This window comes from Chiloscyllium punctatum, chromosome 20 (assembly GCF_047496795.1).
Source record: "Chiloscyllium punctatum isolate Juve2018m chromosome 20, sChiPun1.3, whole genome shotgun sequence".
NCBI classification, from domain to species: domain Eukaryota; kingdom Metazoa; phylum Chordata; class Chondrichthyes; order Orectolobiformes; family Hemiscylliidae; genus Chiloscyllium; species Chiloscyllium punctatum.
This window is the reverse complement of record NC_092758.1, coordinates 82,978,963-82,991,593: the sequence shown is the minus strand read 5'-3', so window position 1 is coordinate 82,991,593 and position 12,631 is coordinate 82,978,963. Positions and strand designations below refer to the sequence as shown.

The window sequence follows — 12,631 nt, the reverse complement described above, 5'->3', positions numbered from 1 at the left end:
AGGCGGGTGGCCGTCCTCAGCGCTGTCACCCCAGGCGGGTACCGGGGCGGGCTGCCCCAGAGGTGGTCGAAAGGTGTGTTAGGGCAGACCGAGAACTGGAAGGAACATGGGGTGGACCGAGAGCCGGAAGGTGGGTGGGGGCAGGCTGCCTTAGAGTGGTCGGAAGGTGGGAGGGACGGGGGCTTGCTGGGTCTGTATTGTCTGCACTTTTTTATGTAACTAGATTCTCCTTTTATGTACAAATGTCATTGTCACTGTCTTGTCATATGTGGAACTGGGATTTGAGCTTTGCCCTCACTTCCCTGTAAACTGGTTGAATGGTAGGGTTTGGGGCCTAGCTTTGCTGCTCCTCTCCCTTGTAAAATTGCTGTTGTATACAGCTGTAAACGTTAACTTTTTTTATAAATTGTTTTGTAATTTGTTTAATAAAATGTTATAAACAATAAAATATTATAAACAAAGTGTAACAATAAAGATTCGTGCACTTTGTGTCTTTCACTGTGTCTCACACCTGCACACACACAACATGGGTGCTGGGGGGAGAAAAAGAAGTACTACTGTAGTTAGGCAGTCGTGTGAGGGTTAAAAAAAAAGGATTGTTTTTAAAAAAAGGAAAAATTTTTTAAAAACAGCAGTGTCAGCCATCCTGTCTACGTGGAGAGCTAGCTAAAAGATAAACAAACAGGAGGATCAGGGGTTCCATTCACTTTGAGAGCTGCATCAGGGTCAAAAACTCTCCAGGTGTAGGTAAAAGGGGACTTGGTGATGGAATACCGGCCTAAAAAAAGTGTATAAGCACTACCGCAATTAGGTGATAGTGTGGGGGTAAAAGAAAAATAATAGGAGTGTCAAACATCCTAAAAAAAATAGGAGAGTTGGAGGTTCTGCTTACTCAAGGAGCCAATTCTGAGCTAACTGGGTCAGTGTCATGTATTATGCACGTGTAAATAAATGGTGACTTGGTGATGTGATACCGGCCTTCATGGAGTTATTTCAGTAAGCGCTACAGATTAATTATTTTAACTACTATCACCCAGGAGCCTAGCAAAGACAGAATGCAGACATTAAGTCCTGCTCTACCAAAAAAGGTTACATCTAACTTCTGTAAAGTTGAGGAGAATATTTATGGCCAAGTATACCGTAAACAGATTTCAGCTGATAACCCTGGAGTATGTCCACACAAGTATACCCACTCTTCATTTGGAAGGAGAAAAACCAGGTTAGTGATTCAGGAGAGATTCCTCATCAGAGATAACATTTATAGATTGGACTGTTAGTGGGCAAGAAGGAGTCTTTCCTAACTGACATCCTGGGAACATTGGAGAGGCTGCTGGGGGGGTCCACCCAAATTGTATAACCCTCCCCTTACACTGAGGCAATAGGTTCACCTTCCCTTTCAAGCCTTGGCTTCTACTCCTATCCCAAATTGTTGACCCCAAATGCAAAGTTCCCATCATGCCACAGCCGACTTCTTCCTCACTTGAGTGTGTTAGTAGTGACCATTGCCCGTTCTGATACTGGGGAGAGTTGCTAACGTCTGGTTAGCTGGCCACTCTGAGGTGGGACTTGTTTACCCTGAGGGGTGGAAATCCAGCCCCCAACTCTGTTGACAGCAAAATGCTAGTGGGGCAGCTACTGATCCCCTGGATGTCCTGGCTCCACTCACAAATGTTTTAGCTGAGGGGAGGGTGTGTGTGTAAGAGACCAAAGAATGCATATAACTCAAACCAAAGAGTTATTTATTAAACAGTATGAGGCCATTCAGCCCATTTCAGTCCAATGGAGCAATTCATTGAGTCCCACTTCATCAGTCTAGCCCCATAGCCCTACAGGGTTTCTTTCCCCGAATTATCTGCCCACCTTCCTTTTGAAATCACAGTATGGGCTTCCATCCTCTCAATGACAGTGGATTCCAGGTCATTACCACTCGCTGTGAGATATAGGTGACCTGGAAGTCCTCCTTGTATCTCTTGTCTGGAACTTTACTTTTGTGTCTTCCTCCAAACCCCTGCATAATTGGGGGGGGGGGGGGGTGTGTTCCCTGATCTAAACCTGTTACAGTCTTTTATCCCTCCATCACATCTCAATTCAAGCCCTTTGGTTAAGAAAAGAATAACCCCAGTGTCACAATGCTGTGCTTTTAAGAGATTATTTTGTCCTGCTTTTTTAGAAGAGAGATTTTAAGACAAAGATGATGTGCTGTCTACTTGGAGAGCCAGTAAAGTAAACAGCTTGTGAGGCCTTGAGTTTTTTTAAAAAGTTGGAACAATAGAAGCAGCCTGGATGGGTGTGGCCAGCTGTCACAGCCTAGCTTTTTTATTTGGTTTTGAGGTTCAGCTTTAAGCAGTTGCTGTTACAAGCTTGAGGAATTGGAAGTTACTTCCCTCTCTCGATTCCAGCCAAAAGCTGGGGGTTCTCTTCCTGGGCAGCTGGTTTGTATGTGAGACAAAATCTATTTTTCTGAATTTGCCCTTTTGCCAAAAGGTGTGTGTATGGGCTGTTATGAAATTGAAACAGTTCCTGTATCTATTATTCTGTTATGTTTTCCAATAGAGCTAAGTTATTCCAAATTCCTCTTTCTTTGGTTATAGTTTAGATTAGATTACTTACAGTGTGGAAACAGGCTCTTCGGCCCAACAAGTCCACACCAACCCACCACCCACCCCTACATTTACCCCTTTACCTAACACTAAGGGCAATTTAGCATGGCCAATTCACTTGGCCTGCGGGAGGAAACCGGAGCACCCGGAGGAAACCCACGCAGACACAGGGAGAATGTGCAAACTCCACACAGTCAGTCACCTGAGGCGGGGACTGAACCCAGGTCTCTGGCGCTGTGAGGCAGCAGTGCTAACCACTGTGCCACCGTGCCGTCCAAACTTTAACGACAATGTTGTGCATAATGTCGAGTGGCTTGACAAGTTGCACTGCATCTGCAACACAGCGTGTTATATTTGCCTTTCAAATAGGGAGAAGTTAGGATCTAGACTACCTTCTTAAAATATTCTGGGGGGCATGTCTGGCCTGGTTCATAACACCAGCCTTTCCAATTTAACTTTATCATTAAGCTGCTGCATTCTGGGAATCACTCCAGTAAGGTTCCTTTGAATCTTCTTCACATCCTTCCTGAAGGATGGTGAGTGAGTCTCGACACAATACTCGAGTCGGGTCCTAGCCACAGTTTCATCAGGGTACGGCATGACTTCCCTCAATTTATTATTTTTATTTGCAGTGAATGATTTGTTTCTTAGGAATGAACGCATTTGAGTTTGAAGAAGAAGCCCTTTGATTGACACAAAAGGCTTCCCAAGAGATGGTATTAGTAATAACATTATCAAATTTGCTGATGATACTAAGCTGGGTGGCAGGGTGAAATGTGAGGAGGATGTTAGGAGATTACAGGGTGACCTGGACAGGTTAGGTGAGTGGTCAGATGCATGGCAAATGTAGTTTAATGTGGATAAATGTATGGTTATCTACTTTGGTGGCAAGAACTAGAAGGCAGATTACTACCTAAATGGAATCAATTTAGGTAAAGGGGTAGTACAGAGAGATCTGGGTGTTCTTGTACACCAGTCAATGAAGGTAAGCATGCAGGTGCAGCAGGTAGTGAAGAAGGCTAATAGCATGCTGGCCTTCATAACAAGAGGGATTGAGTACAGAAGCAAAGAGGTTCTTCTGCAGCTGTACAGGGCCCTGGTGAGACCACACCTGGAGTACTTTGTGCAGTTCTGGTCTCCAAATTTGAGGAAAGACATTCTGGCTATTGATGGAGTGCAGCGTAGGTTCACGAGGTCAATTCCTGGAATGGCGGGACTATCTTACACTGAAAGAGTGGAGCGACTGGGCTTGTATACCCTTGAGTTTATAAGACTCAGAGGAGATATGATTGAGACATATAAGATTATTAAAGGATTGGACACTTTGGAGGCAGGAAACATATTTCTGCTGATGGGTGAGTGCCGAACCAGAGGACACAGCTTAAAAATACTGGGTAGACCATTTAGGACAGAGATGGGGAAAAACTACTTCACCCAGAGAGTGGTGGGTGTGTGGAATGCTCTGCCCCAGAGGGCAGTGTAGGCCCAGTCTCTGGATTCATTTAAGAAAGAGTTGGATAGAGCTCTCAAGGATTGTGGAATCAAGGGTTATGGAGATAAGGCAGGAACAGAATACTGATTAAGGATGATCAGCCATGATCATGTTGAATGGTGGTGCAGGCTCGAAGGGCAGAATGGCCTACTCCTGCACCTATTGTCTATTGTCTATTGTCTGTTTTGCATCACAGCAAACACCTCCCCATCCCTACATCCTATCACCTCATCCCAACCCCCACTACCACCTCCACCACAACCCTCCTCGCTTGTACCTCAACCCTCACTACATAGATCCAGGGGTTGAGAGATGGAAATTGGAGATGAGATGAGAAGGACAATAATATAGGACAATGATCAGAATGTCAGAGGCTAGGATTGAATTAGGAACCTTGGGGTTGGGGTGGGCATTGAGAGTGAGGAGGGAGGCGTTAGCGGGCAGGGTGTGGAGGACCTGGATTCAGGTGATAGAATCCATCATAAGTTTGCTCTCAGTTGGTTTCGTAATTTGTAGTTTTGAATCAGGTCGACTGCCATTTCAGTAACCTCCTTCACTCATCTCACATGAAACCATTTCCCCTCCTTTCCACTTGACTTTTCTACTTTTCTCCAATTGTTTGAAAAAATTAACTTGGTGCCTACTCCTTCAGTTCCTCTCCTTCCTATCTCTTTTGTGACTGAATGATGCCTTTCAACTAATTTCTATTCCTTCTTGTTTATTCACAGGATGAGGGGTGTCACTGGCTTGGCCAGTATTTATTGCCCAACCCTAATTGCCCAGAGGGCAGTTCGGAGTCAACCACATTGCTGTGGGTCTGGAGTCACATGTAGTCCACACCAGCTAAGGATGGCATTTTCCTTCCCCAAAGGACATTCGTGAACCAGATAGGTTTTTGAAATCATGGATTCATGGTCATTCTTGGACTCTCACTTCCAGCTAATAATTGAGTTAAATTTCCACCATTTACCATGACGGGATTTGAACCCTGCTTGTCGCATCAGTACCTGGATCTCTAGATTAACTATTCAGCAAAAATACCACTCGGCCATTGCCTCTGCCCATCCCCCCTTTAGGGCTAGTATCTAAAGGCATACATGTTGTGGAGTTGTGCGATACTTCACTCTTGTTCAATTTGGAGACCTGTGATTCTGATTCTCTCTGTATTCATCTCCTCGATGTACTCGTTATATGCTTTGTGTGTCTCAGTTGAAATTGGGAAATGAATGCAATCTTACATGTTTTGGAAGAGCTCCATATACTGCTCATCGCCACATCCTCCCTCCACCGTGTGATCTAACTTCAGGATTATTTCGTCTTCGAACTGTTAAAAAGATCATTAATCATGAGAGAGATCCAAAAAGTACACCGACTAAAGCACAGGATGAACAATGTTTGCAAAACTACTACCAGCAAGATTGAAACCACTCCGGGCATTGGATCTAATATTCATAACCAATCAGTAAACATTATCGAATGTTATATTTCCCAATATCGTTCCTTTGGTTCACAGCCATTCCTTTTGCTTTGATTCTCAGTGTTTATACCTATTAGGCCCTGACTATCATTCCCAAGGTGCCTTATTAAGTTGCCCTGAAGCTAGCAGGATGCTGTTTGGCATGAATGCCTGTAAAAGACCATTTTGTTCATCTTTGCTGATTTAATAAGCCCAGACCTACAGCTTCCCAGCTCGTCATCTTGACTTCAGCAGAGAATTCAGCCTCTGTATTCCTGTATCCCTCAGTATCCTTACAACCCTCGTTTCGGGCATAAGCCCTTCAACACACACACGCACGCACGCACACACATGGGACATCATTCTTACTGCCTATCGCTGGCCTGGCTTAACTCTGGGCATGTTTGTCTCATTGTTTGGGTTTATTTAATAGAGTCATAGAAATTACGGAAGGAGGCCATTTGGCCTATCTTGATGAGCTTTCACTTGTAGACCGGAGCTAACCCTTTAAATGGCATTCTCTGCTCAGCATCCTTTCTTTTCAAATAATTATTTCAAAGGTCATTGCTGCTTCAATAGGCGCATGAGCTTCATGGTTGTGTGGTGTTATAATTCTGTGAACATCGAATTCCTTCCAATTCCCTTTCAGTTCTTATTCTGCATAACCTATTTTTTAATTATTTTGTGAAATGTTTCCTAGAATGGTGATGGCTAACACGAGGGAACGTAGTTTTAAATTGTGTGGTGACAGATATAGGACGGATGTCAGAGGTAGGTCCTTTATCAGAGAGTAAGGGTGTGGTATGCCCTGCCTGCAACAGTAGTAGATTTGCCCACATTAAGGTTATTTAAGTGGTCATTAGATAAACATATGGATCATAATGGGATAGTGTAGGTTAGAAGGGCTTTAGATTGTTGCGCCAACCTGTGAAACCATCGAGGGCCGAAGGGCCTGTACTGCGTTGTAATGTTCTATGTTCTTCGTGGATATCGCTTCCTAAGCCAGTACTTATTGCCCATCTCACATTACCCTTGCGATGGTGGTTGTGGGCTGCCTTGTTGAATGATAGCAGTCCCATTTGGTTTAGGAACACCCAGCATGCTTTTAGGAAGACATTTCCAGGACTTTGATCCAATGCCACTGAAGGAATGGTGATATATTTCCAAGTCAGGACGTGAACTTGCAGGTGGTGGTCTTCCCAGGTATCTGCCACCTAATCCTTCTAGGTGGTTGAGGTTGCAGAGTTTGGGAGGTGCTATTAAAGGAGCCTTGGTGAGCCATCGGTGGTGGACAGAACATATATGTCAGATCATGTGGTTACAGGTGGTGGCTGAATTCAATTCTGTTGCTCCTAATCGCCATAACATCTCCTGAACAACCAGTCTTCACTGCTAGATCTGTTCAAAATATGGCCCACTCAGGACTTGAGTAGTGCCACACAACACAATAGAAGCATACTCAATGTGAAGACTAGACTTTGCCTCCATAAGGAATGAGCAGGGGCCACTCTTATCACAATACTGTCATGGACAGACACATCTGCTCCTGGTAGACTGATGAACATAGAACATTACAGCGCAGTACAGGCCCTTCAGCCCTCGATGTTGCACCGACCAATCATACCAATCTGAAGCCCATCTAGCCTACATTATTCCATGTATGTCCATATGCTTGTCCAATGATAACTTAAATGTACTTAAAGTTGGCAAATCTACTACCATTGCAGGCAGAGCATTCCATATCCTTACTACTCTCTGAGTAAAGAAACTACCTCTGACATCTGTCTTATATCTGTCACCCCTCAATTTAAAACTATGCCCCCTCGTGCTCGCCGTCACCATTCTTGGAAAAAGGCTCTCCCTGTCCACCCTATCTAACCCTCTGATTATCTTATATGTCTCTATTAAGTCACTTCTCAACCTTCTTCTCTCTAACAAAAACAGCCTCAGGTCCCTCAGCCTTTCCTCGTAAGACCTTCCCTCCATACCAGGCCACATCCTAGTAAATCTCCTCTGCACCCTTTCCAATGATTCCACATCCTTCTTATAATGCGGTGACCAGAACTGTACACAATACTCCAAGTGTGGCCACACTAGAGTTTTGTACAGCTGTAGCATAACCTCATGGTTCCGGAACTTGATCCCTCTATTAATAAAAGCTAAAACACTGTATGCCTTCTTAACAACCTTGTCAACCTGGGTGGCAACTTTCAAGGATCTGTGTACCTGGAGACCGAGATCTCTCTGCTCATCTACACTACCAAGAATTTTACCATTAGCCCAGTACTTTGCATTCTGGTTACTCCGACCAAAGTGAATCACCTCACACTTGTCCGCATTAAACTCCATTTGCCAACTTTCAGCCCAGCTCTGCAGCTTATCTATGTCTCTCTGTAACCTACAACATCCTTCATCACTATCCACAACTCGACCGACCTTAGCGTCGTCTGCAAATTTTCTAACCCACCCTCTATGCCCTCATCCAGGTCGTGTATAAAAATGACAAACAGCAGTGGACCCAACACCGAGCCTTGTGGTACACCTCTAGTAACTGGATTCCAGGATGAAAATTTCCCATCAGCCACCACCCTGTCTTCTTTCAGCAAGCCAATTACTGATCCGAACTGCCATATCTCCCACAATCCCATTCTTCCGCATTTTGTACAATAGCCTATTGTGGGGAACCTCATCGAATGCCTTGCTGAAATCCATATGCACCACATCAACTGGTTTACTCTCATCTACATGTTTGGTCACCTTCTCAAAGAACTGAATAAGTTTTGTGAGGCACGACCCACCCTTCACAAAACCGTGCTGAGGATGCTGGAGATCAGAGTCAAGAGTGTGGCACTGGAAAAGCACAGCAGGTCAGGCAGCATCCAAGGAGCAAGAGCATCGATGTTTCAGGCAAAGCCCTTTATCATGTTCACACCGATTGTTCTGGCGTTCTCATCGTGGATTCTGGCATCTTATTGACCACAAACAAATTTACACTGGGGAAAGTTTGTTCACCTGTGGTGAGTTGACACAAAATTGACTTGAAGGTAGGAGACAGGGGATGGCGGTAGTGGGTTGCTTTACAGAATGGAGGCCTGTGACCAGCAAGGATCGATTCGGGGTCCACTGCTTCTCATCATTAATATAAATGATTTTGCTATGAAGACAGGAGTAAGTTACAGTTGGTAAGTTTGCAGATGGCACCAAAATGTTGGTGTGGTGGGCAGCGAAGAAGGTTATCTCAGATTACAATGGGACTTCAATCAGATGGGCCAATGGACCGAGGAGTGATAGATGGAGTTAAATATAGATAAACATGCGTTGTTGCATTTTAGTAAGGCACACCAAGGTAGGACTAAGACAGTTAACGGCAGGACCCTGGAGAATGTTGCTGAACAAAGAGAATGAGGGGTGCAGGTGCATAGTTCCTGGAAAGTGGAGGGTAGTGAGCAAGGCATTTGGCATGGTTGCCTTTATTGCTCAGAACATTGAGTAGAGGAGTTAGGATAGAACATTGTAGCTGCACAGGACATTAGTGAGGCTTTTAGAATACTGAGTACAATTTTAGTTGCCCTTCTATGTGCAGAGTATTATTAAACGTGCGAAGGTGCAGAAAAGGTTGACAAGGATGTTGCTGGGACTGGAGGGCTTGACTTATAGGGAGAGGTTGACTAGGCTGAGTGTTTGTTTTTCCCTGGAGCGTCGGAAACTGATTGGTGACATTATAGAGGTTTATAAAATCATGAGGGGCACGATCGGGTGAACAGCCAAGGTCTTTTTCCTGGGGTGGGGGATTTCAAATCAAATGGCACAGGTTTAAGATGAGAGGGGAAAGATTTAAAAGATTGGAAGGTTGGACTATAGAGAGAGGCTGAATAGGCGGGCGCTGCTTTCCCTAGAGTGTCAGAGGCAGAGGGGTGATCTTATAGAGGTTTATAAAATCATAAGGGGCATTTTTTTTAGATTCTCCACAGTGTGGAAACAGGCCCTACGGCCCAACAAGTCCACACCGCCCCTCCGAAGCGAAACCTACCCAAACCCATTCCTCTACCCTATACTTACCCCTGACTAACACTGTGGGCAATTTAGCATGGCCAATTCACCTGACCTGCACATCTTTGGATTGTGGGAGGAAACCGGAGCACCCGGAGGAAACCCACGCAGACACGGGGAGAATGTGCAAACTCCACACAGACATGTGGCAATCGAACCCAGGACCCTGGTGCTATGAGGCAGCAGTGCTAACCACTGAGCCACCGTGCCACCCATGGATAGGATAAATAGACAAGGTCTTTTCCCTGGGGTGGGGGAGTCCAGCACTAGAGGGAATAGGTTTAGTGTGAGAGGGGAAAGATGTAAAAGGGACCGAAGGGGCAGCTTTTTCACACAGAGGGTGGTACGTGTATGGAATGAGCTGCCAGAGGAAGTGGTGGAGGCTGGTACAATGACAACATTTAAAAGTCATCTGGGTGGGTAGATGAATAGGAAGGGTTTATTGGGATAGGTCAGATTAGGATTTATCGCTGATGTGGAAGAGTTGGACTGAAGGGTCTGTTTCCATGATGTATGGCTCTATGATTCCGCTTTTGTCTGATGCTTGGAATCAGGGTACAGCCAAGCTCCATAACCTGGCAAGATAAAGTTGGTAAAATGGTATCCTGTTGTTTAGTGTGGTGGGCAGAACCTGCAAAGAGTGAACAGGTGTACCACTCACATCTTGGTGACCATACACTCACCTGTCATCCCGGAGAGACTTCTGTGCATGTTGGGAAGGAGTGCTGCTCACTTGCTTCCTTGTGTAAGTGACCTTAAATATAATCTTTTAGGGAGTGTTAACCAAGAGACAGAGTGCTAACCAAGTGCTAAAGTCACTTTATTAGCACCCTAGCCGAAAGTTCAGGGGGTAATGGGTTCAAATCTCACCATGCCTGATGGTGAAATATGAATTCAATACAATCCGGAACATTGTCAATGGTCAGGAAGAATGTTAATGGTCTTTTGGGAAGGGGAAATATGCTGCCATTACCCAATCCACCTTACATGTGACTCCAGTTCAGAAACAATGATACTGCTATTGGAAATTCCAGGCCAATTCTAGAACAATCCATGCCTAATGTATTATTTATCTCTATTCAAAGAATTCATGGAGTGGTTGAGAGGTGAGGCTCACAGGACCTTATGATCTTAAAAGGACCCATAAGCAAAAAGCAAAGTGAATCTGTTCTCAAAACCAAACCTTCTCATTTAGTTGCTGTTTAATGCCAAGACACACAGCCTTCATCAATTCCAATTTGTGTCCTTCATCCTCTGAAGATGCTGATTTGTAGAAGGTTATTTTTTTCTTGCACTTTACTCAATCCTTGTCAAGTATTACAAGTGCTTATTCCCATCCTATAATTAGCGTCTGTCTCCACACTGCTGTTCGCTCTACTTAGCTACAGCAACCCAAGGCTCAAGTTTGCATTGAAATGCAATTGAAAGAGTGACCACTCACAGCAAAGTAAATCAACTCGGATTTCTGAACCAGAGATGGGCTGCGGGAAAACAGCAACATCCAGTTTGGATTTGGAAGGGGTGGGTCAGTGGGATACAATGTCAGGAGATAGTCCACTGCTTGGTGCAAGCTTCTGTTTCGTGACCTCAGTCACTGGGAAGATGCCAAAAGCAGGATTTTCACGAGCAGGCTGACCTTTCTCTCTGGAATGCAATAACAGAAGCAGTGCAGATTCAACAATAAATTTTAAAGAGGGTATATATTTGGAAAGTAAATATTGCCAAGACTACAGAGAAAAGGACTAACTGAACATGAATTCGAAGAGCTGGCAGTGGCAATGTTGGGCCCAATGTGCTCTTTCCATGTGGTAAGATTCTACACCATTATCTCTTCCTGCTTTTGAACAATACTCATTTGGTGTGTTTGCATTGGGGTACAGTATCACCCATCGCTAAGAACTCACATCCACAGCTGTTTAAAGTACAAGATCTAGCTTATCCGACTGATTTAAATGTATTATTCCTTGCAATAAAATTCCAGTGGACAGGTATTACATGATTATTCCCTCCACTGCATCCCTTGCTTTTAGTTTCTGTTTTTGAAATAAAAATTCTTGGAAAATATGGATCTTGTGACTTGTAACCAGTTCCAGGCCTACTGTAGAATAGGAAATGGATATTTGGCTTCCTCCATACCTTCCTGAATTTGTTGAACATGGAGTATTCACACAGCATCATGTCAAAGAAGATTGGGATCGTGGCTTTGCGGAGCTCAATCTCCGGGATCAAGGTCATTTCCAGGATTGGACCGACCATTTCTGGGATGAAGTGGATCTTGTTTTGAGCTGCCAGTCAATATATAAAAGAAATATGATTAGAAAACAGGGGACCTGGAAACACCCCTCACCACCCCTCGATCACAATCTCTGCAATGTGGAAGCAGGACATTTAGCCCATCCAGTCCACACCGACCCTTCAAAGAACATTCTACCCAGACCCACCACCTCTGCCCTATCTCTGTATGTCCTATGGCTAATTCACTTAACCTGAATGCTATGAGCAATTTAGCACAGCCAATCCACCTAACCTGCACATCTTTGGACTGTGGGAGGAAACCGGCGCACCCAGAGGAAACCCACACAGACATGGGGAGAATGTGCAAACTCCACACAGTCAGTCATCTGAGGGTCAAAATGCAGCCCGGTCCCTGGCGCCGTGAGGCTGCAGTGCTAACCACTGAACCACCACGTCCACCCCAAAATTGGTGACTTTGGCTTTACCAATTGTCACACCTAACTTGCATCACTTATACCGTGTTTTTGTTTCCAATTTTCCTCCCTACTCTTCTGAAACCACTCGCTATGCCCCTTGGTGCCGATCACCATCCAATAATTTGCCCAACTAATTGTACTTTGTGTATGTTCTTAGATGAAGGGTTAGCATGGGAAAAGGGCAGTAGATCCACAGTCTGTTCCCTTTTCACCCACTCCAGCAACCTGCACCGACAAAGGAATGGCTGCTGAATGAGGCAGAAATTCGTAAGGGTGGGTCATTTGGTGCCAAGGGGTAATGATCACAGGCAAGAACCTTGAA

General features: G+C 44.7%; 1 protein-coding gene across 1 annotated transcript in view; it reads right to left on the bottom strand.

The window, feature by feature from the left end:
• Positions 1 to 12,631, bottom strand: part of LOC140492226 (dedicator of cytokinesis protein 2-like) — a 731,998-nt gene that overhangs the window by 158,201 nt on the left and 561,166 nt on the right. The window contains exons 33-34 of the mRNA XM_072591134.1: positions 11,735 to 11,883; positions 5,331 to 5,416 (exon numbers count right to left, since the gene is read on the bottom strand). Of these exons, the coding sequence (XP_072447235.1) occupies positions 5,331 to 5,416; positions 11,735 to 11,883 (235 nt within the window). The remainder of the gene's footprint in view (positions 1 to 5,330; positions 5,417 to 11,734; positions 11,884 to 12,631) is intronic.